The sequence below is a fragment of the Lepidochelys olivacea genome, assembly GCF_965140295.1.
Source record: "Lepidochelys olivacea isolate rLepOli2 genome assembly, chromosome: 5".
NCBI lineage: Eukaryota > Metazoa > Chordata > Testudines > Cheloniidae > Lepidochelys > Lepidochelys olivacea.
This window is the reverse complement of record NC_140415.1, coordinates 96,489,294-96,515,098: the sequence shown is the minus strand read 5'-3', so window position 1 is coordinate 96,515,098 and position 25,805 is coordinate 96,489,294. Positions and strand designations below refer to the sequence as shown.

At 39.4% G+C, this 25,805-nt stretch overlaps 1 protein-coding gene across 1 annotated transcript in view; it reads right to left on the bottom strand.

Annotated features, from left to right (window-relative positions):
• PRUNE2 (prune homolog 2 with BCH domain) overlaps nt 1-25,805 on the bottom strand; it is a gene marked incomplete at its 5' end in the record, with an annotated part of 185,171 nt that overhangs the window by 119,016 nt on the left and 40,350 nt on the right. The window contains 5 exons of the mRNA XM_084629293.1: nt 3,079-3,173; nt 6,597-6,749; nt 18,682-18,845; nt 20,507-20,709; nt 21,699-21,803. Coding sequence (XP_084485419.1) covers nt 3,079-3,173; nt 6,597-6,749; nt 18,682-18,845; nt 20,507-20,709; nt 21,699-21,803 — 720 coding nt within the window. The remainder of the gene's footprint in view (nt 1-3,078; nt 3,174-6,596; nt 6,750-18,681; nt 18,846-20,506; nt 20,710-21,698; nt 21,804-25,805) is intronic.

Genomic DNA, 25,805 nt, shown 5'->3' with positions numbered 1-25,805 from the left:
CAGTTCTGAAACTTGTCTGCTTTTAGAACTATAAAAACACTGCAGTGGTCAAGTAGTAGAAGAAAGGGATACAAATTATGGGCTAGAATGTGACTAGCCTTAATACAGTTGTGCAAAGTAGAAGTAAAGATCCTCCATCTCCCAGCTGAGCTACGTGAGTGCTACCTGGATGTTGGATCTGGATAGAGCAAAGAGCACAGAAGCTGCATTCCACATACTCTTTCCAGGAAGTAAAAAAAGCATCTTAATTTAATACTGAAGCTCATTATAAGCCTAATTTGTACCACTCACCTAAATTAGCAAAATGATAGACAATGGTTAAAATAAATTATTAGATGATTATAAAATCCCATTTCTTATTCAAAGAATGCAATTCCAACCATCTTGTTATTGGTTATTTTGACATTTGTATATTTTTGCAAATTTTAGGGGCCAAAGTTAAAGCTGAGTGGGCCGTGCAAGTTTGGTGGAGTGATGGAGGATAATGGAGGATTGTATGGCAGTGAGAAAGTGGCTGGACCCTTTAACTGTTCATTTCTTAACTTTCTAACATGTGGTTTTTTAAACTGATTGATTACTGTGCCAGCATGTAAATTACTGTCACTGACACTATTGACACTCTATCACTTATTTAGTAAGCTAGACATTAACTTTTTGACATACTAGCCAGTACAATTAATATCTAGTATGATTAAAGGTATGTAGCTTTGAAATCCCTTCACAGAAGATATCTTGATACGAAACATGCTTCTCTGAGCAATTATAAAGTGTTTTGAATAAGTCAGGAAAGAAAATCCAAGTCTGACATTTTAAACACAACAGGATGATATTCAACAATACAAAGCTACAGACTAGATCCAGCAGACCTAAGCCGCTGGAACTGCTATCCCTGGAATTTCCATAGGCCTTGTGGCGTTTTCAAAGATGAAAACTAACCTCTATTTTCAAGGGGAACTATTCCTCTCTTGTACCCCAAAATGCTGTGTTTCATGGATTCTCCCATTCTGTACTGCTCAACTGCCATAACTGCAGTAAATTAGGTTATTTGATATTATACCAAAACACTCTGTACCTGAGCACACTTAATGCCCTACATGTCCTAACAGGTTCTTCTCCAACTGACTAAACATCACTCAGTGAGGGACAAGTTTGAAGGGCTCACACCATTAACACACTAGGCTCTTCCCTTGCTGACAGTGTCATTTCAGAAGGACATCCAATGAGAGCATGAAGACCACAAAATTGAAAGGTCAAAGATTAATTCATACTTCATGGCACCCAAGAAGCTTGGCAACAGAAAGACAGATGCCCAGGACCCTCAGCTCCTATTGAGTTCAGTGGAGTTGTGGGAGCTCTTAAAATCAAGTCCTTGGTGACTGGGGATAGGGTAGAACCCCATCACCTACTTGCAACATTCATCTACCAATAAGAGAGCAATGATGGCTTCTTCCAGGAAGCCTATTTAAAATAATACGGGAAGGGAGAAAGAATAAAACATGACCGAATCATAAAACATCTGTTCCCCCCTCCCCTCCAGCTTAACTTCTGCTTGTCTCATAGTCAGCGAGGCATGAAGTTTGCAGAGTTTGAGAATCAATGTTTGTGGAACATAGGGGGCTCATTCACTGATAGCCAAAAAGTTCATTTTTACTTGTTTGAATTGGTGATGCAGCACAAATACAGTCTTGGGTATTTTTGGCCAGATTGGCTCTCTGTATGTAGGGTGACCAGATGTTCAATTAGCGGGACAGTCCCCATATTGGCAGCTTTGTTTTACAGAGGCTATCCTCCCGGGGAAAAAAAGTCTCCCGATTTTTCACTCCTTCTATTGGTTACCCTATCTGTATGTAAAGGATCGTTTTGGCTAACACAAGATAGATGAGTCAGTAATACAAACCACAATGCTTTTAGATGAGGCGTGCTTTATATGCACCTGCTCAGTGTGTGAGGACTTGGCTGGGACTAAAAGCGACCACCTACACTGATGGGGTATGTGAAGGGACTGCAAAATAGTAAAAGCCCCCAGGAGAAATAGGAGCAAATGTAACAGCTGCCTTAGGCTCGTGTCTTACCCCGCTCCTTCTGAGGTGACCGATGCCACTTGCAGGACTAGTCATACTCAGTTGCTGCACTTCCCACCCACATTGTGGCTAGTCCCTGAACATGGGCTTACGGGGAAGGGGAAGGTTCCTCGTGTGTCCCTTTGCGTTCTCACACCTGTGAAGAGCCAGCCTCAACCTGGCCCTGAATGATTTTGATCTGTACTTCTACACATATAACAGCTAATTCTAAAGTGATATCAGCACAATATTCATTAAAAACAATACACTAGAGGAAAGAATACCTGTAAAATATGCCAGGTTTCAGAGTAGCCACAGTGTTAGTCTGTATCCGCAAAAAGAAAAGGAGGACTTGTGGCACCTTAGAGACTAACAAATTTATTTCAGCATAAACTTTTGCGAGCTACAGCTCCTTTTCTTTTTGTAAAATATGCATAACTCTGAACAGCTAATAGTTATGCACACATTTAACTAAGAGCACTCCAATTTAAGTGGGGTCAGTTCAGAAGTGTGACACTGAAAACCAGCAACCAAAAAAATGACTTTCACCAGTACTGCTAACATAGGAAATGCCTGAGAAAAGCAGCCATCTGATTAACAAATTGGAAGGTTTTCTTATCAACCCTGGAACGTCTATAATTTATGACCAACATGACTGTTTTCACAGCATTCAAAGCAGGTGTATAAAAGTAAAAAAACAAGGGGACACTTTTCTCAAGGAGTTGAGACATTATTAACCCCACTGCACAGAAGGGTAGGTTCTGATTGCAATTTTCTGCAGTTGTTGCTCTAAAGCATACTGGTAAATTACTTTTATTTGAAAGGATATTCAGATGCATAGTAATGAAAGTCAGACCACAAATAACTACAGCATTCATAAAAATGAATTACATCATTGACAAAATCTGCTCATACTCTATCTTGAGAAAACAAGTAACTGAAAATCTATGTGAAAGAACAGGCCACCTTATGCAGCTTGGTTGTTTAGCAGCTATATTCTGTTTATGTTTCCTCTTACCTCAAGGGTCATGTACACCGTGCTAACTGCTACTTTAATTTCTCCATCCGACAGCTCCTTGAGATCCTTCAACATAGCCTCCTCAATATTTAAACCTGTTTGAGGTACAGAAAAACTGTTCAATACATACAAGTTTCAGAGCTAGTCAAATGCAAAAGGATGAGTGAAGACCAGAACTTTAGCCTTAATGTTAACTCTTCTGGCTTTTCGGGGCTCACATCAAAAAATTAACACTATTATTTTATTATTTAAATTAATACTAGTAGCATTGCACTACTACTTTAATATCAGAGTAAACAAAGTTCAAAAGAATTAAAAGACAAAGATCCTCATCAGTTTCCCTCGATAAAGTTGTAAAGGCTCTGATCTGGAAGCATATCGAATACAACTTGTCAATGAGTGCCCATACTCTTTAATCTTTAGATCATGGATATAAAACTTGTGGCACTAATATAGAATTGTTGTAACAAATCATTCAGAGCTGAAGCAATTAAGGTACATACTGTAAATATAAACTTCAGATTACATTCTACCACTGATCTTCTTTAAACTAACATTGTACGAATGGCTGTTTCTGTGTGGGATTAAAGATTAATATAACCCTCAGGTACAGATTAATGTGTGTATGGATGACACAGGAGAGTTTATCATCATCATCTACTGGGTGACTCTTTAATTGTGGGATCTGGATTCTTTTTATATAGGAGCCAGGAATGTTGTGAATTTTCAAATATTTCATTTAACCATATAGCTTTCATGTAATGGGAGATGTCCAGCTAAGAGGCTGCAACATTCTCTAAAACTATATTTAAATAATGCATGATGCATAGGAACATGGTCAATTGACCCCTACCGATAGTGCAGATAATATAGCCAAATAACCACGCATGACTAAAACAGCCATATAAATCATAACTGCTCATCAACGAATTCAGTAGCTAGATTCTCTTCAATCAGCAATCTATTGACAAGATGAACTGGCAGGTTCTCATGTATAGTCAAAATCTTTGATATTTTCATTTCAAAAATTACTATATATAGACATTAGAGTCTTTAATAAGCAGAGTAGCTATTCTCTTCAATGTGCCCAAAATAACCAGTAAACCTATGGATTCAGGTTTGTAAATGAGCACTGCTTCTTAGATGAAACCTGGAACTGCTATTTTGTTGAATTGTTCCACTTCTGCCTAACAAACTAGATACATAAAGGCAAACCGTTCATCTGACTTGCAAAGGACCTCAGAATCTCATCCCCATCTACCTGCACATAGAGCACACAAACATACGCAACGCTAACTATGTAATTTGTAATAAAATCGTAAACAATATTGATAAGACACACAACAATGTAGCTAGTACGCTACTCCCTGTTTAGGGGCACTTGAAATTATGATGCATCAATGGCCATACTAAAGCTGATTCCAAGAGTAGTAGAAAAGTGGCTAATTTTTTTTTTTTTTAAACAGTGTAGTTTCATTAACAGCCAACTATGGTCTTATCTCTGTTCATGAAACTCCATGGATCCCAATCCTAAAAAGACACACAGGCAGACTTCACTTGATGTATTGTTAGTAATCCTGTTAGGTAAAATCCTGGCCTTATTGAAGTCAATGAGAGTTTTGCCACTGACTTCCATATATTGAAGTCAATAGGCCTACACACAATGAGCAAAGTTAAGCACATTTATTAATCTTTGTAGAACTGGGGCCATGAATGGCAAATGTGAATAGTGTTTGTGATCACAGGAAGTATGGCCTTTTAAATATATTTTAATATTTTCATTAATGATCTAAAAGAGGAGCTAAAGAGCACATTGGTCTAAACTGGCAACACCCATCAGACACCTAAAGGGACCAGAAACATAAAAATAAAATTCAGTCTATTTCAACTGTGCAAACAGAAAGCTAATACATTTGGGAGGAATACTCCAAAAAAATTTAACTCAATCAGAGGGAGATGTCCTAGGGAAGCAGTGATGATTAAAGGGATTTCGGGATAATAATGAAAAGCAAACTGGACATGCGTTTGTAATGTGACATGGCAGCAAAAAAAAGCCACTGGCATTCCTAATGTGTATACAGAGGCTGTACATGACAGAGCTGGGAAGCACTAGAAGCATGTCAACTGCTTTATTCAAGCTGCAGAAACCACTGAAATCAAGCTATATTCACTTCTGTATTGTATCTATGAAGTGACAACGTTTCACTGAATTTTGTTCATATGCATGAACTCTTAATAGAAGCTTTTTGTATATGTCTTTTGTTTTGTATATTGCTTGACCTTGATTTTGGAGCACAGAGAATAACAGAAAAGGAACAATGAGACTGATTCTGCCCTCAATTATACCAGCTTCATTTCAATATAGCTACACTGATTTCAATTGCACTGCTACTGATTTAAACAAGTAGGTTTAGGAAAATCAGGCCCAACGTTCAGAAATTTCATCCCACTGCTGTTTACAATGTATTTCAAGTTTGATACTGAATATTAGGGCAGATCACTTGAGCCAAGCCATATGGTGGACATCACACATTCTTCTCCTTTGCCCTTGACTGGCAGATCCTAGCTTATGCAATCAGGGAGGTCAGCCAGCTCAGCTGGAGCTATTTTCACCTGGTTTCTCACAGGGAGGCTGCATTGAAGTTGCAGTCTCTAATCCAGCTGGGAAGAGAATTTTTTCTCCCAGCCTCCATGTTTTTCTGGATGGTGGGACAACTTCTCTGTCGACCTGGGCACATGGCAGGAACTGAGAGAAAGCACTGAAGGACTATCAGTGCTCATGTGAATTAGTCTGTGTCTTCATTACAAAGTGGGTGGATTACCAAGCTGCCTGGAAGCAGCGCCAAGGAGCGCTAGCCTATACCCCAGCCAGGCTAGCTAGCCTGGGAAAAAGCACCTTCAAACCCAGATAGAGAATGTTTTTGGAGGCATGGAGTAAAAATGGTTCAGTCTCATTTGAGTGACAATGAAAAAGAAATATACTTTTCCATTATTAAAATAACTTCTTGCTATTTCAAGTTTTATTTAGGGTTAAAGTCATTTCACCAGCATAGAGTCCAAGAAACTGAGCTCTATGCAGGTGAAGTAGGTTCAGAAAGTAAAATCCATCCCCAAGATGGCATTGAGCTATCTACACTTGAATTAATGCTGAGCATCCTCCCTATGGCTGGATCAGTGGCTATAGCCCACCATGTTGTGTTGAGGCCCACTAAATTGTGCATGTATGTATGTATGTGTATATATATATATATACACATACATACATACATACTAGACAGTATTAATTATCTGGTTTAGAACCTCAGCTACCATGGACAGTCCACAGAAACAAGACTTCTATGCTCCACCTTAAGTCAGTCATTTAACTTAAAAGTAACCATCATATGTTAATACAAATGAAGACATTTTTAATTTTTTATTTCAACTACTGTCATCTCACATAATGATCCATTCTATCTAGATGTAGCCACATGACAAAAATGACAAGCTGTCTAAGGAATGGAAGTAAACTACATTACCTTGAGCCTTAAATGGGGTCTCCTGGAAAACAGAGATAATGTCTTCTCGAGGAGGCAGCTCTGGAAATTTTTCTTCTAGAATTGACAGTATTTCTTCCTGTTGTTCTGTAAGTCTTTCGGGTTCCATAGACATACATTTGAAGAGAATGCTTCCTGAAATGTGAAACAGCAAAGTCAACTCCTCCTGTACAACAGTGAAAAGGTACTAGAGAAACTACAATTCTTACTGTACCCGTTTCCCCTTCCCCTTTAAAGCCCTTTCCTCCTTTGGGCTTGTCTTCACTGTAGAGTTAACTCAAGTTATAACTCGAGTGCTCTCTGCACACACAGAGCCTTAACTGGCATGTATTGGTGCTTTTTTTAATTTGAGTTGGCTGGCCTGTCAGGGGATATAGATTTGTAGGTCACAGCTAGACTTAGCATAACGCATCAGCTGCTAACAATCACCCCATAAAGTAATCCAGTCACTCTTCTGTAGCTCAAGTGTTATTTCCCTGTGTGGCTACTCTCACTAGAGCTACGCTTACTCAAGATGCATTAATTCAAGTGTAGATAACTCAAGCTTACTCTGCAGTGAAGATATAGCCTTCATATACTTGTTACAAGGACCAGTACAAACTGACATGCCAAATTCCCATTTTCTAAGCAGCCAAAGTATCAAATTCTTTAAAAATCTATACTGGTAATTTGTTATTTTGATAAATCTACCACATTAGGAAAAGCTACTTTAACTTATCATATAATTTCTATTTCTATAGGGTTTTGTTATATTTAAACGTAACGATCCCAAGCTTGCCCCAGGAAGCCAATGGCAACATTTCCACTGACTTCATGATAGGTCCCAAAAATTAGCATGATGTTTTTTGAAGTGAACGTCTCTTTAAATACAAGTAATTGCTTTTCCTGTTTACAAATCCATCCTGCCTGGTAGCTGATCTCCCTCTTTTTCCCCACACAGGATGTCAGTATCAATGGACATAGAGTGTGACTGCTAAAATACAGCCAGCAGAACCCTGAAATAAGTACACAAATACATACACAATATCACCCACACCACAATTAAACAAATCTAGATTAAGCATTTTAAGCAAATGATTGATTTTATTGTATTTATTGACTCCATTATTTCCATGCTGAGGATTTCTAATGGCCCTTCTTATTACCCATATAACACAAAACTCTTCCTGTATACAGCACACAAGTAACAACTTCACAAAGGACTTTGAGGATAACTTTAAACTTATGATTTAAGTCAGTCACTAGTCATTCCAGTGTAATCGACTCTAGATAACTCCATGCCAATGTATTTAGATGAAAGCATAGCACGTTCAGCCAAATACGACACATTAATTTCAAAGTTAAAAAAGCGTCCATTAAATAATTGCAGCACAACTGGCACCCTGTTGCAAGAGCTAAATAGAGTTGTCGTCTTTTCCGAGGATTACATAGAGCATACCATCTTCCAGATTCCAGCCTTGATGTGACAAATATTGCTGGCCGGGTAAGGATTCAAGGTCACCCTTTAACTTCCAGAAGGCTTTGTTCCCATTTGCTAATATGCCCAAAGAAAGCATTCACTGCCAATTATTCATGCTAAATTAAGAATAATAAAATCTTATGCTTCAGCATTATTATTTATATTAAAGTAGTTCATAGAGACCCCAACCAAGATCAGGGCCCCATTATGCTAGGACAGGGGTGGGCAAACTTTTTGGCCTGAGAGGCACATCGGCATTGAGAAACTGTATGGAGGGCCGGGTAGGGAAGGCTGCGCAGGTTAACAAAGCAGGTTAACGGTAGAGCTAGGAATTGAATCCAGGTCTCCTGACTCCCACTCCAGTATCCTGTTCATTAGACCACAAGCCTGTAAAATGAGTGGAATCCCCTACCCTTTCAATGTAAAACACTGCATAGTTGGGTAAGTGCCTTATGGGGGGGTTTCAGTTCCCTGAGAAGCAGCAAAGATTTTTCCAACCTAGCAGATACACTCCTCTCCTCAAGGACTATTTGCATGTCAAAGTCTTTTAGATTTCAAATTTTGGTTGTTTTTGGCATAGTCCTGGCAAAAAAGTATAGCTTGAATGTTTCCAAACTGGAAAAGTGTGGGGGGTTTTCCACCCTCTGATCACTGAAAGGATTTTCCTCAAACTTTACAACCATCACCTTTGGAGATGAATGTTTTATCCTCAATAGTAACTTTCTTCAAAAACAGAAAAGGAGTACTTGTGGCACCTTAGAGACTAACAAATTTATCTGAGCATAAGCTTTCGTGAGCTACAGCTCACTTCAGCTGTAGCTCACGAAAGCTTATGCTCCAATAAATGTGTTAGTCTCTAAGGTGCCACAAGTACTCCTTTTCTTTTTGCGAATACAGACTAACATGGCTGCTACTCTGAAACCTTTCTTCAAAAAGTTATAAGTGCATGAATGCAGGATGATCTGCTACTGGAAACAATTTTGCAACTTTAAGTATAGGCCTCACTAGCAGACAAATGCTGGTATGGGAGTAGTACTCTGAAGTAGGGAGTGAATCTCTCTGAGGAACTGAGACTAGTTGACATATTAGTCCAAGGGATGAATTTGGCCTAACATGTTCATATGGAGACATACAACCTGAAAATACATAGAGCCATAAAAATTATTGTAACATACCACTCCCCGGAGAGACTGTAGACACTTTTAATATTTATTGTAGGGTGAATCCAGGATGGAATTTCTTTTTTATCTTAGAATTTCCAGAATTTCTCTCTTTTACCCTTAATTTTCTTGGGTTTATGTCAGTCTTATTTTAAATAGTATTCCTCTCTGTGTGGTAGTATTAAAAATCATAAAAGAAACAAGACTGTACAGAAAATATATACTGTGGCCCACATTTTCAAAAGTTGCTAGTGATTTAGGCATCCCAATTTTTGAACACCTTAAGGGGTCTGATTTTCAGGTATGTAAAGTTGGGTATCCAAAAGCTGAAGCACCCATAATCTTTATTCATTTTTCAAAATGTAGGCCTGTATCTTTAGTGGTGGTTCAGTTGGTTGGGGTTTTTTTAATATAAGAGATGGAATAGTTACTATTGTATGTGTCATCTGAACCATTAACCAATGGATTTAAAAAATAGTATCTTAAGAAGCAGAGGAAATCAGAGCACAAAGTACTGGAAAGTGCAATAAAGTAACAGGTATTAGATATAAAAACCATACACACTCATCAATTCAGAATTACAGATGGCTAGAAGGTCAACCCAGATTTGTATACCTAATTGTATAGAAAGAACTAAGATCAAGTAAATTATGCTTCAGTACAATTACAATAACATCATGTTACTAATTTTCTTTTAATATAACACAGACTAATTACAATTGATTAAAAATTGAGCAATAATTACACGACAGCTTTTCCCTGATCAATCCAGGTTTTCAATTAAGCTGTGACATAAGTGCAGAATTATGTAATTCTAAAAAAATGCTGAAGGCAAAGGCAATACAGAAACAGTAAAAGAAAAATAAAATTTGATTCTCAGAATTTGAGCAAAATATTTTGTGTGTGTGTGTCTCACACAGTCAATTTCTGTTTCTTTTACATGAATAGTGGAGTTCAGGTAAATGAAAATCTAGGGCCCAGATTTTCAAGATAATAGGCCCCAATGCCCACTGACATCAATGTGAGCTAGGGGCTTTTGAAGATCTGACCCCAAGACACTATGGCAGCTGGATTCTAAAATCTCACACCAGCCTTATACTGGCATAATTCACTTGAATTTAACTAAGTTATTCCTAATATGGACAGGTGTGAGGGAAAGAAGAATCAAGCCCCTTAAATCAGAACGAATCTTCATAATAAAAATTCTTACCAGTGACAATTCCATTTTTCAGTTCAAGAACAGTTTTATTATAGAGCATTGTAAAAATGATTTTCTGAACATTCACGAAGCTAGTTTAAATTAATCTGCCAATCCTTATAAATATATTTTAAAACAGGGAGTTCTAATGTTTCTAAACGTTTTTACCTTTACCTCCCAAATCAAAAGAGCTCAAAGGATTGTTTGAAGATAACTCTATACTGCTATGTCCCTGTATCTGGTTTTCACTGGTATGATATGTTCTTGTGAATTTCCATTGGGAAAGCTCTCTTAGAATTTGATCAGACCCTCACTAGGATACACACATGTGAGTTATTGCATATTTTAAAATCAGAGTTTGAACATGGGTGCAAGAAAGAGTACAGATATGCATTTCACCTGGCTATTTGAAAGCAGCCTTGTACTCTTGATTGCTAGGTTCCTCTCAAGAGTTGCAACTTGACATAGTCTGGCTGTGTGCAAAACTTTCTGATAGGAAACCCACTTTGGGTTTTAAGGGGAACAAGCATTTTCATCCCAACATGAAATGTAGGTCTTATAGCATTAATGGAGTAATTAATCAAACAGGCACCCAATTCTAAAAGCTTTTTTGTCGTAGGCATTCTGTTGTTTAATGCTTCTGCTAAGAAAAAAGGAAGAGAGAGAAAGAGTCTTCTCAAACTAATATAGAAACATCTGCAATTCCCAATGTCAACACGGGTGTATTCTTCCTTCAATGTATACATTGTGCTTGTTAGCATTAATGGGACATACACACAAAATCCCTGCATATTAGTGGGATAGGGAGCCCTCAATTTCTTTATGGGGTTTAAGATCCCACATAGTTTAGAAAAACGAACTCAGAGTTTGTCCTAAGTAACACTGCCTCACCTCATTTCTCTTCATCCTAGGCATGCTTTCATTACCACTTTCCCAGACTGAGTCAGATCAGCAGTCCATTTAAGTCATGTACTCTTTTAAGTATCTGTTGTAAAGGAGATCCATCAGCTAAGAACACTGTGGCATGTACGCCCCATATTCTTCATAGAAATATTATGATATGAATATGGCATAACTAAAATGTGTTTTATGCAAGATGGGTCATGTGAGGTATCATTGGAAAGGTTATGATGTACTGACTCTGATTATCCTATTTGTATGCATTTATCATTTCTATATCTGAAGTTAGAAATATTGACTGTGTATAAATTACTGAAGTGTTAGCACCTGGGGAATGCCCACCAGACAGAAGGCAATCAGCCTGGAAGGGCCATTAGGAAGGGCAATAAGACTTTGAAGATGCTAATTTCCCATCTTCCTGAGAAGCTTCCTGGGATGCTGCTTTGACACTGCAGGGTCAGGTGATTATGTCACCTGGTACTGGACCCCATCTTGACCTACTAGTATTTTTCCACAAAAGGCGTGGAGACCAAACTGGGAAACGAAGGATTCCCGCCATATGTAAATCCTATTTAAGGCAGGGAAGCAAGAGTTAATCAGGGCTCCTTCACTGACTCTCCATCCAGGATGACTGTTGAGAAGATCTAAGAAACAAGGACTGAGGGGGAAAGAAGAGCTGAGCCCGGACTAGAAAAGGTGTCTGGCCTGTTAAAGAAATGCCTAAAATAACATTTAGGGTGAGAAATTACTACTTGTAACCAGTTTCTTTAGTGTATTGAGCTTAGTTTGTGTGTTTGTTTTATTTGCTCAGTAATCTGCTTTGAGCTGTTTGCTATCCCTTGTGATCACTTAAAATCTATCCTTTGTAGTTAATAAACTTGCTTTGTTTTCTAAAATCCAGTTTGTACAATTCATAATGGGGGAAGGGGGCAAAAAGCTGCGCTTGTCTTCCTCCACATTGAGGGAGGGGGCGATTTTCATGAGCTTACGCTGTACACATTTCTGGGCAGGGCAAGACAATATAATTTTGGGTTTATACTCCAGAGGTAGTGTGCACTGGAGTACTGAGCAATCTCCAAGCTGAGTCTTCCCACGCAGAGCTGATCTCAGTGTTTGTGTCTTTTGCAACTGGGTGTGGCCCTACCTGTGTGTGTGTGTGCTCGAGGAGGCTTGAGGGCCTGGCACTGCGGGACAGGGTGAGGCTGGTGGAACGGGTGGGCTCAGTGGGACACCAGTATATCACTTTCATTACCACTTTCCCAGACTGAGTCAGGTCAGCAGTCCATTTAGTCATGTACTCTTTTAAGTCTCTGTTGTAAAGGAGATCCATCAGCTAGGAACACCTCCTGCCAACAACTTGTTTTTACTGAGAGCTAGTGCAACTCCCATTGGATTCCTGAAAGGACTCCAGAAGCTCTTCTGTCTACTGACACACACAAACAAAAGAAAATACAATATATAATCCAAGGGTTGATATTACTTACCATGTGCATCACACTGCATTACTGGGTTTTGGGGGTGGGGTGAGGAGAGAGGACAATGGATAATATGCTATGCTGCTTTAAAAAAATGATGGGCATTTTATTCTTTTCTCAAAGCAGTTCAGAAGTACCACTTTTGCCAAAAGCAATTGCTCTGCATTAATATTAAACATGATCTAATGAAGGCAGAAGTTGTTTTGGGAAAACATTAAAAACAGCACAGGCATCTCCTGCATGATAAGTTTGTGGCTGAAAAGAATAATGCAATGAAAATACAGATGCCTCCCTTTTTCACCTAGGTTTTGATCTTTAAGATGAAAAAGAACGGATGGTAGGGAGGTGGGAAAAGAAGCAACATTTCATGAAAACTGTACATAGAGCAAAAAAGCAGCCCTCATTGATGATCAGCAGTTTAAAAAAAAAAGATTCCTAGCTGAAATGCTACACAATCTTGGTGGAAAAAATATTTGCCTTCTGGAAAATGCTTTGTTTCTAGACACAGTAGGAAAAACATCTTATCAAGCCAAAAAATCATTGTTTGGTGAAGCTGAAAATGTTCCCCTTTCTCTCTCATACTATATGTATAATAAAGGGATGCAATTCACTTGGACTTCATGACCATTTAAGAAAAGTGTGAATCATGCATCTGATAAATGCTGGCACCTTTCCCAAACTCCCAAAAAGGACCTGTTGTGAGTTGCTAAAATAACAAACTAATTTTGAAAGCTGAACTGCACCAGCACCGCACTGAAAGGTATTAATGCTTCCGTTCATCTCCAGAAAAATCAAATTCAGTATCTATAAATATTGTTGTTCATCTTGGTATGAAAACTGCTAGTATTTACGTGTTGCAATCTGCATCTTGTGGCATCCTTCAAGTCCTTATACAAATAAACAGAAGGAGGCATTTTCAAGAATGCACTGACTCAAGGTACACGACAATCAGTTTTTTGAATCACTCCTTGCCAGCTGGCTCCAACAAAAAATGTAATGATTCAGCAATGTAATGGATCTTGAGTTTGGCAACAGTCCCCTAGTAAACATCTCTGGGGAAATAAAGTAATACAGGCCCAAGACTCTGGCAGATTTTATAATCGTTTGCTTCTGGCACAAATCCAGAGTCAGAACAAGCACTGACTTAAGGCAGATATGATTGTGCAGTACTTTGACTCTTGGAGCAGATTCTGATTAAGGCCCAAGGGTAGAATTAACTCACAGTGTGTCTGAAGAAGAGACAAAGATATCAGGAAAGCATACAGCTTAAAAAAGACCTTAAATAATAATACTGCCTACATTAATGATGTTAAGTTTTGCATGGATATGCCTTTTCTTCCCTTCTCCCTTTTTTTCCATTCAAAAGCATGTCTAATTTGTTCAAACTTATAATAGTACACAGAGTATTTTTAAATACTTTCAGCTATTATTAAAATTAATAAATACTGTGAGCCAAAGTTTCAGAATTCCAAAGAAGTCTGTTGAGATGGCACCTAATGAAACTGTTACAGCTGGTGCAGCACAACTGAAAATATATCTCTAAACCTAGGCATTTGAATCATGTTGCTAAGGATTGCAATATCACCCCCCATACATCCTAAAGGCCTGAATCAGTGCCCACTAAAATAAATGTTAAAGCTCCCATTGACTTCAGTGCTGATTATCTCCGCTCAGCAATTTTATGAAATCAAATCCAAATTCATAGCACTTTGACTTTCACGTTAGCTCTCCGAACCTAAACACCAACAAAAATTGCTCCATGTAAATTATACAATTATTTTATGCTACAGATAGTATTAAAAGGGAGGAATACTAGTATCGGTACTTCTATACTGGCTTTATGCCACTGGAATATCACCTATGCCCTGGAGCAATCATGCTAGAGTGAGATATGTCAGCCTTACAGCATATATCCACTGGCGGTGCAGCACAAAACAGCTATTCTTCACCCCAGAATATGGTCCTCTGCTGGTAGCTACAAAGTCAGAATGGCCATGAAGAGCAAAACATTTTGGTATCTGTATATGAGTGGGAATTTTTCTACATTTCCAGTACTGTAATTGGTTGCCTTGTTCTCCATGGCTGCTCCCAACAGTGATTTGAGATCCCAGAATTTAACAGTCCTCTTGCAAAAGGCAAGACTCTTATAACAGTACAGCTGCATATAGAATCATAGAATCACAGAATATCAGGGTTGGAAGGGACCTCAGGAGGTCATCTAGTCCAACCCCCTGCTCAAAGCAGGACCAATCTCCAATTAAATCATCCCAGCCAGGGCTTTGTCAAGCCTGACCTTAAAAACTTCTAAGGAAGGAGATTCTACCACCTCCCTAGGTAATGCATTCCAGTGTTTCACCACCCTCCTAGTGAAAAAGGTTTTCCTAATATCCAATCTAAACCTCCCCCACTGCAACTTGAGACCATTACTCCTTGTCCTGTCCTTTTCTACCACTGAGAATAGTCTAGAACCATCCTCTCTGGAACCACCTCTCAGGTAGTTGAAAGCAGCTATCAAATCCCCCCTCATTCTTCTCTTCTGCAGGCTAAACAATCCCAGCTCCCTCAGCCTCTCCTCATAAGTCATGTGTTCCAGACCCCTAATCATTTTTGTTGCCCTTCGCTGGACTCTCTCCAATTTATCCACATCCTTCTTGTAGTGTGGGGCCCAAAACTGGACACAGTACTCCAGATGAGGCCTCACCAATGTCGAATAGAGAGGAACGATCACGTCCCTCGATCTGCTCGCTATGCCCCTACTTATACATCCCAAAATGCCATTGGCCTTCTTGGCAACAAGGGCACACTGCTGACTCATATCCAGCTTCTCGTCCACTGTCACCCCTAGGTCCTTTTCCGCAGAACTGCTGCCTAGCCATTCGGTCCCTAGTCTGTAGCGGTGCATTGGGTTCTTCCGTCCGAAGTGCAGGACCCTGCACTTATCCTTATTGAACCTCATCAGATTTCTTTTGGCCCAATCCTCCAATTTGTCTAGGTCCCTCTGTATCCCATCCCTGCCCTCCAGCGTATCTACCACTCCTCCCAGTTTAGTATCATCCGCAAATTTGCTGAGAGTGCAATCCACACCATCCTCCAGATCATTTATGAAGATATTGAACAAAACCGGCCCCAGGGGCACTCCACTTGATACCGGCTGCCAACTAGACATGGAGCCATTGATCACTACCCGTTGAGCCCGACAATCTAGCCAGCTTTCTACCCACCTTATAGTGCATTCATCCAGCCCATACTTCTTTAACTTGCTGACAAGAATACTGTGGGAGACCGTGTCAAAAGCTTTGCTAAAGTCAAGAAACAATAAATCCACTGCTTTCCCTTCATCCACAGAACCAGTAATCTCATCATAGAAGGTGATTAGATTAGTCAGGCATGACCTTCCCTTGGTGAATCCATGCTGACTGTTCCTGATCACTTTCCTCTCATGTAAGTGCTTCAGGATTGATTCCTTGAGGACCTGCTCCATGATTTTTCCGGGGACTGAGGTGAGGCTGACTGGCCTGTAGTTCCCAGAATCCTCCTTCTTCCCTTTTTTAAAGATTGGCACTACATTAGCCTTTTTCCAGTCATCCGGGACTTCCCCGGTTCACCACGAGTTTTCAAAGATAATGGCCAATGGCTCTGCAATCACAGCCGCCAATTCCTTTAGCACTCTCGGATGCAACTCGTCTGGCCCCATGGACTTGTGCACGTCCAGATTTTCTAAATAGTCCCTAACCACCTCTTTCTCCACAGAGGGCTGGCCATCTACTCCCCATGCTGTGATGCCCAGCGCAGCAGTCTGGGAGCTGTCCTTGTTAGTGAAGACAGAGGCAAAAAAAAGCATTGAGCACATTAGCTTTTTCCACATCCCCTGTCACTAGGTTGCCTCCCTCATTCAGGAAGGGGCCCACACTTTCCTTGGCTTTCTTCTTGTTGCCAACATTCCTGAAGAAACCCTTCATATGTAGGATTTGGGTAAGTTGTAAGGACAGAATTTGGTCTACTATCTGTAAATATTTATAGTCTTAACAGCTTGGACTTAAAATTTAAAAATTAAAATTAAAAATTAAAATTAAGAGATGTTGGTATTTACTGATTTTTCCTGAATTTGTAAATGTGGTCTCCTAACTACTAAAAACTTTTTAAAAGTCACATCAGAGCTTATTATACTGTTTAATTCAGTACCTTACTATTTTCTATACCATTAGATATCAACAGAATAACTAGATACCATGCAAAAAGAAAAGGAGTACTTGTGGCACCTTAGAGACTAACCAATTTATTTGAGCATAAGCTTTCGTGAGCTACAGCTCACTTCATCGGTTGTTGAAACTGTATTAATATGATAGATAACTGTAATTCTACTAGGCAAGGGCCCAATTCCGCAAACACTTACTATCAAATAATATTGTTTACAATCATGAATAATCCTCCTGATTTCAACAGAACTAATTATGGTGCTAATCACTACACACATTAACAAGTATATGCAGGATTGGGCCCTTATGGTTGCATTAAAAGAAAAATCTTGCCTATGTTTAGCTTTTATAGCAAATATATTTGAAGTGTTTGAATAATAAGCTATAATTCTACCTCTAAATAATGAACTACATAAAGGCGTTATTATCAGTAATATCCTACTAGCTCCAGTCACTTTGCATTGTCATAGAGGCCTCTTGACATAAATCCCCCAAATGCCTTTTTTTTTTTTTTGGTTCTGTCACAAAGATAAATGGTTATGCTTACTTGGTTAGTTGAGGGCAGAGTTTCCCATAGAGCTATTCTACAGAGATTTGCAGACTGCGAAATATTTAATGGCAGCTTTACTGGGGACCATTAGTTATGAAACATGTATAGAGATTTGACCAAATTCTGTATTAAAAGCTAACACCCTTTCCTCATGAAAATATGAAAAAGCCTTATAAAAATACAAACTTTTGTAGTCTCTCCGTGTAAATTCAATACTTCAGATACCATGATGGAGGGCATGTTATGAGGTACAGAACAGAGTAAAATAAACTCATATCTTTTCTTATACTTAGGTGTATGCAAAAATTCAGCACTGGAGTTGCGACATTTGTCTACGTTAATTTTTCAGAAAAGAAAATTTAGCAAGCATGAGTTCACAATTTAAACTGGTTATTTTTTAAAGTATGTTCTGAAGAGGGAATGATAAAAGTACATAACTAACTTATGGGCAACCGTCAGTTCTTCTACAGCTTCAGCTTTCTGTCTAACAGATATCACAAATTTAAAAGCAGTGACACTGCAAAAATGAAGATAATGGCAAATGTAACAAGCTAAAAAGAAAAACTGAGAAACATTTGTGACTATACTGAAGCCCTACTGCTTAATACTGTGGTGCACAAATGAGGCAAACTGAGAAGAAAGTGTCATGGCAATTTGATTATGGCATTCTTAGATCATGAAAGTTACACATTATACCACCAAAACAAGATTAAATAAACATGGCTTTGATTAGAAGTTTTAACATGCAAGCATGGGATCTTGATCCATATTCATTATCCACGACAGGGTAAGAGTATCTTTATTCCTAATACCACACAGTCACTGGAAACAAAGTTAGAACTATAAGAGCTATTCCATCTACCCAACTGATGTGCAGATAGCTCCATTTAATATTCCTCTCTAGTGATACAGTAAAGACCCCTCATGCCTGTTTTTAAATGCACATTTTTAATATTAAATATAATGTTACTCTTTAACAAACTCTTTACTCCCTGCTTCTTTTATGGAGCTTCCCGTGGTCTTTAAAGGGATTGTTAACCAAAGAATGGATCACACTCTTTCTGCATGAGCAAATTCAGCAACACTCCATTAAACCTTTCAGTATTTAATAAAAAGAGTAATCTCTCACCTCTGAGGAGATGAGCCAGTTGCTGAGTGATTAACTCTGGTGCCTCTTGAAGAATCTCTTTTACTACTAAAGAGGAAGAAGACGCCTGTAACCCCAAGTTGGCATCACATCGCTCATCTGGATTGATGACTTTGACAACAGCTGATTCCAAACTTTTATCATCACTATCACACAAAATTTTTAAAAATACAAATTAAAAAAATACTAATTATTTGATCTGTAAACACACCAGTGTAGCCTTTTCAGTTATTTTGCTATTGTTAATACTACAAATTATTTTTTAAAAAGAGCTATCACTTAATAACAGCTGCTGGCATAATGCTACACTCTAGTCATTCTTATTCAAATTCTACTGTGAATGAAACAACAAAAAAAATTTTCATTAATTTCTTGACCACAATGTCCTAAACTTAAGTCACTATTGTAGAGTGATAGATTCTTAGCTTCTTTAAAATAACTACTGTTTGATATTTAGTATGTACTCAGACTTGAATGCTTGTAAGAGACAAGGTGGGTGAGATAATATCTTTTATTGGACCAACTTCTATTGGTGAGAGAGACAAGCAGTTGAGCTATACAGAGCTCTTCCTCATGTCTGGGAAAGGTACTTTTAGAATGTCACCGCTAAATACAAGGTTTAGCATAAGTAGTTAGCACATATTCTAAGGGACTTTTCAAAGTGAAGTGACCCATTAACACCCCTGTAGTCATAGGACAAAAAAGAGGGCAGGGTTAGTGGGTTACAGATTGTTGTAATAACCCCTAAATCCAGTCTCTTTATTAAGACCATGATTTTTAGTGTCTAGCAAAGTTATGAATTTAAGTTTCCAGGCTTATCTTTTGAAAATGCTGTGCAGGTTTCCTTTGAAGATGAGGCCTGATAGGTCAGATATAGAGTGATTGCTTTGGGAAAATTTTCACCCAAGGATGATAGGGTGTTTTTGTCTTTTATCATTTTCCTGTGTGAGCTCATTCAAAAGCGTAGTGTTTGTCTGGTTTCAACCACATAGTTGTTACTGGGGCACGTAGTGCACTGGATGAAGTATAACACATGTGATAGGCATGTGTAGGACTCATGGAACTTGACAGGTGTGTTGTGGGAGGCATTGATCATTGTAGCAGTGGAGATATGTCTGCAGGTTTTGCATTTGTTGTTCTGACAGGGTCTGGTGCCGCTTTGAATTGGTGTGTCCTGGTCTGTGGGGAACTTGCTTCTGATGATGACCTTTGAGAGGCTAGGGGGTTGTCTGAAAGCCAGAAGAGGAGGTTCAGGAAAGATTCTTCAGGATGGGGTCCCCATGGAGTAAGGGATGTAGTTGTTTGATGATACCCTGTATGGATTCCAGTGTGACCTGCAGTTTACAGACCTTATATAAAGCTCTGGGATAATAAATCTAATTCAATAGTGTCTAAACTGAGATCTATGAAGGTGCATCAAGGGCTTTTAGTAAAATACATAAAATGGTCCATCAGAAAAGTGAAACAAACCGACTAATACGTTTCAGAGTAGCAGCCGTGTTAGTCTGTATTCGCAAAAAGAAAAGGAGTACGTGTGGCACCTTAGAGACTAACAAATTTATTTGAGCATAAGCTTTTGTGCTCAAATAAATCTGTTAGACTAATACGTGTAGTATGTTGTACTCAATGGTCATAATGAAGGGAAAATAATGTTGGGTCTTCTGTCTCTTCTGTGATTCCACATTGTGTTACAGATATAGAACAGAAAATGTTAAGACAGCATTTATAGTCCTAAAACTACTTAAAATATAACCTTTAAAACAGCTCAATCTAGCATGGCCACTTTATCATACACAGAACACTATACCTTGCTAGCATGTTGCTGTTAACAAGCGTTAAAGACAATTTCCCTTCATCGTTCAGCTGATGCAAATTGATTTCATCTTGGAAGATATGGAATGATTCTGGGATATTCAACTCTTCCAAAATAAACCTTGTTTCTGGGTAGTAGCTGAATTCTCTTCTTGGTATGTTCAGCACGGGCAAGCATAGAACATCCGGGGGACTGACCTGTAACAAGAGAATGTGTATCTGTCAGAATGGTGCAAAAGAATAACTGACTTTCATTGGGACAATTTTTTCTGAATTTCTGCCCATCAGTAAACCTTATTTTCCCACAGATAATTCCTCTTTGCTGATTCCTCTTTATGTAGCTGTAAGAGAGATGTTGGAAAAATGAGTGGGGGAAATTGCTAAAAATTCTATTTCTGTTTTTTCAGCATGTGCCTAAATCCCCATCAACTGCAGTCAACGTTTACCTTTCAAACTTGGTTTGGTCTCATGGTTAAGCCGTTTGACTAAAAATCAGGAGATCTTAGTTCAATTCCCAGCTCTAAGACACATATATTGTATAACCATGGACAAGTTACTTAATTACTCTTGGTGAAATTGTGATCCCACTAAAGTCAAGAGAAAAAATTCTGATCCCATAAAATTCCATTGACTTCAGAGGGGTCAAGATTTCACTTTCTGTGGTGACTGACTTTTACTATGCATATGTATACAGTGCTTAGAACAAAGGGGTCTTGTAGGTGCAACTGTGACACAAGCAGTAAGTAAATAATAGTAATCTGTCCTCTGTCTCCTGTGAATCAACAGTCTACTGAACAAAAAGAATAACAATGGATATGTTATTTGTATCAAAGATTTGAGGATGAAACTCAACCCTGTGCACAAGATTAGGATTTGCATGAGTTCTATGCATCACTTAAGTCAGCTTTTAGCGATGAATAGGCCATGTGCTGGCAATGAATTTCACCTATATTGCATTAACATGTTCTTCGGGTTTTCGTTATTGCCATTCATCTCTTGTATGTAGATAATCTCTAGATCATTACTTCTGTATAATAAAGGGCTGCCATCTGCTCCCACTTAACTCAACGGGAGTCTTGTCTTTGACTGCCAGGGGATCAGACCCTAATTTTGTACATGCATGTTTTTATTTGCTGAACATTATTACATCTATAACAAATAAGTCAGGATCTCATTTTTCTTTTTACCTTGTCTAGGAAGTAGGCATATGTTAATGCAGAAATGAGAGAATCCAAATCACATGGTTTATTCCCAAGAACAACATGGACTTTCCCAAGGCGTTTGCTCCGGTTCTGAAACATATAAGACCATTTTAAAAGGTGACTGTAAAAAACAGCAAGGAATGCAGACATTTAACTTGCCAATTGAAATATCTAAATGTTTTGCTTAATTGTAAAACTTCTCAGTCAGTCAGCATAATAAATGTGCTCATTATAGGGTCAGTCCAATCCCCATGCACCCATAACTCCCAATGAAGTCGATAGGAGCTTGGAGTGCATGGGGACCCAGGTTTAGACATATGGACTGAACTCACATAGGTCAGTTCCCACTAAAATCAATGGTGTAGGTGGAATAATGAGAAAAGCAGCTTCCAGTGCGAATGGTGAGATGCTAAACACACTACACAGACCTAGTTATCAAAGCAGCATGGGGGTAAGGGGTGAAGACCTACTTGACAAACCACTGAATCACAAAGCATGGTGAGTTCTTCTGGTAGTAGCTGTTTTCCTTGTCTGCCACTTGACCTGATATTTGCAACTTTAAAAATGTAACTAGCCTTAAGCCTGATCCTGCAAGAAGACGAGCACACCTCTGTGAGGTGCTGCATGTCTTTAATTCCCACTGACAGCAACAGGAATTAAGGACATTCAATATCAGGTAAAATTGGGTCCCTTCCAAACAATAGACGGGGAAATGCCAAACATGCTGTGTAAATGCGAAGTATTTCAGAGAGGTTCATGCACAATTCATACACACACCCCCACACACGTCAGATGATTGCGAATTATGCTTTTCCTTGAACACATCATTAATGAGATGCCAACTGTACAGAAATGTTCTAGCCTATTGCTTTTAATGAGCTGTGCATCTTAATTTGAGAAACAAATGTGTCTGACACTAATATAGGTGTCTCACATCCAAACATACACAATTAAAGAGGTTCTTTTCCATGTCTGAAGGTTGAAGTACATTTTGTTATTTTGAGTTAATTTTCTACACTTTCTCAAGTGAAATCTAATCTTCCTGCAAAGAGCTATAATTAGCATACTTGCCTCAATTACCTGTTAATAAAAGAATACAAATGTCTAATCTTCACTCTACCAGGAGAGAAAAAAGAGGTACAGCTCTTTTTTCATTATGTAGAACACAATCATTCAAAATACGCTTGGGTAATAAAACCAGGTCAATCGTTCCCAATCTCCTGTGCACTTGGAAGGAAACTACTTAAGCAAGATACCTTTCTGAACAATGCAGTTGTAAAAACTGTCTAGAGCAGACACCTATGACTTAAATGTACATCTTTTCTATCATCGATATTTCTCTACTTCTTTATTTCCCTATGTCAAGCTGTCTAGAGTGGCTCATGACCGTGAGTGCCAACCTCAGGACAAACTGTGAAGAAGCAGGGCACAAACCCCAAACTGGCTGTGTGTTCTATACTTAGATTTCACCAACCAAGTATAAAGTGTGAACTCCTCGAGCACTACAACAGCCTTAATATGGAGTCACAGACAGTCCCCTTGGGTACTCCAGTCTATCTTGCCCCCTATCTTTGTGATAGATGGTCCCTTATGCCAACAAAATCACAATATTCAGATTACTTCCAGTCCCAAAGGACTAGTGACTTACCCCCAGCTCAACTGTACCTTAGATCTCTCACCAAAGACAATTCTTGTAGCCAATCCTATAATAAACTAACTAAAGACTTATTAAGAAAAAGAAATAAGAGTGATTTACAAGGTTAAAGCAGGTAAATATACACACACAAATGAGTCATTGTCTTAGGGCATGTCTACACTACAAAACTAAGTTAACCTAACTTATGGCATCACACAGTGATTACATCTACACTTTGCGTGTCTACACTTTGCTCCTTATGTCAGCAGTGCACTTCCTCACCAGGAGCACTTGTACCGATTACACTGTCAGTGTGGGGTATTGTGGGATGACTTCTAAAACCCAGTAACTGTCAATGTAAGCAACACTAACACTCCGCCGACCTAACTACATCGACACTGACTCTATGCCTCTCGTGGAGGTGGAGTTATTAAGGCTATGTCTATATGCGTCACTGTACGATCTCTTGTGTAGCTACTCTATGCCAATGGAAAAGAGCTCTCCCATTGACATAATTAAACCACCCAGCAGTGGTAGCTACGTTGGTGGGAAAAGCTCTCCCGTCAACATAGTGCTGTGCATACTACCACTTATGCCAGCAAAACTTCTTAGGTCATTCAGGAGGTGAGTTTTTTCACAACCCTGAGCGACATAAGTTTTGCTGACATAAGTGGTAGTGGTAGACATGGCCTAAGTCAGCGTAGCAGGACAGTTATGTCACCAGGAGCAAAATTTTAGTGTAGACACTTACAGATTTAGGTCGGCATAAGATGCCTTGTCAATCTAACTCTGTAGTGTAAACCAAGCCTCAGGTTCCAAAAGGTAACAGTAGTTGCTGTGATATGCAAGCTTTCTATGTCCTTCAGAGCTAACCCAGGCTAAGCAGCTTGGTAATCCCTTCTTTATGCTTAGAAATTTTGCCCTCTCCAAATTCCAAGCAACATAATAAGGTTCGTCTGGCCAGGGATTTTTATTCCCTTTCTTCAGAGTTCAAACTGATGGAACAAGTATTGGTGCCTGTCTCCTCTTCTGGGAGTTGGGGAAAGGCAATCAACAAAGTCTTTCATAGAATATGAATCATAGAATATCAGGGTTGGAAGGGACCCCTGAAGGTCATCTAGTCCAACCCCCTGCTCGAAGCAGGACCAATTCCCAGTTAAATCATCCCAGCCAGGGCTTTGTCAAGCCTGACCTTAAAAACTTCTAAGGAAGGAGATTCTACCACCTCCCGAGGTAACGCATTCCAGTGTTTCACCACCCTCTTAGTGAAAAAGGTTTTCCTAATATCCAATCTAAACCTCCCCCACTGCAACTTGAGACCATTACTCCTCGTTCTGTCATCTGCTACCATTGAGAACAGTCTAGAGCCATCCTCTTTGGAACCCCCTTTCAGGTAGTTGAAAGCAGCTATCAAATCCCCCCTCATTCTTCTCTTCTGCAGGCTAAACAATCCCAGTTCCCTCAGCCTCTCCTCATAAGTCATGTGTTCCAGACCCCTAATCATTTTTGTTGCCCTTCGCTGGACTCTCTCCAATTTATCCACATCCTTCTTGTAGTGTGGGGCCCAAAACTGGACACAGTACTCCAGATGAGGCCTCACCAATGTTGAATAGAGGGGAACGATCACGTCCCTCGATCTGCTCGCTATGCCCCTACTTATACATCCCAAAATGCCATTGGCCTTCTTGGCAACAAGGGCACACTGCTGACTCATATCCAGTTTCTCGTCCACTGTCACCCCTAGGTCCTTTTCCGCAGAACTGCTGCCTAGCCATTCGGTCCCTAGTCTGTAGCGGTGCATTGGATTCTTCCATCCTAAGTGCAGGACCCTGCACTTATCCTTATTGAACCTCATCAGATTTCTTTTGGCCCAATCCTCCAATTTGTCTAGGTCCTTCTGTATCCTATCCCTCCCCTCCAGCGTATCTACCACTCCTCCCAGTTTAGTATCATCCGCAAATTTGCTGAGAATGCAATCCACACCATCCTCCAGATCATTTATGAAGATATTGAACAAAACCGGCCCCAGGACCGACCCTTGGGGCACTCCACTTGATACCGGCTGCCAACTAGACATGGAGCCATTGATCACTACCCGTTGAGCCCGACAATCTAGCCAGCTTTCTACCCACCTTATAGTGCATTCATCCAGCCCATACTTCCTTAACTTGCTGACAAGAATACTGTGGGAGACTGTGTCAAAAGCTTTGCTAAAGTCAAGAAACAATACATCCACTGCTTTCCCTTCATCCACAGAACCAGTAATCTCATCATAAAAGGCGATTAGATTAGTCAGGCATGACCTTCCCTTGGTGAATCCATGCTGGCTGTTCCTGATCACTTTCCTCTCATGCAAGTGCATCAGGATTGATTCTTTGAGGACCTGCTCCATGATTTTTCCAGGGACTGAGGTGAGGCTGACTGGCCTGTAGTTCCCAGGATCCTCCTTCTTCCCT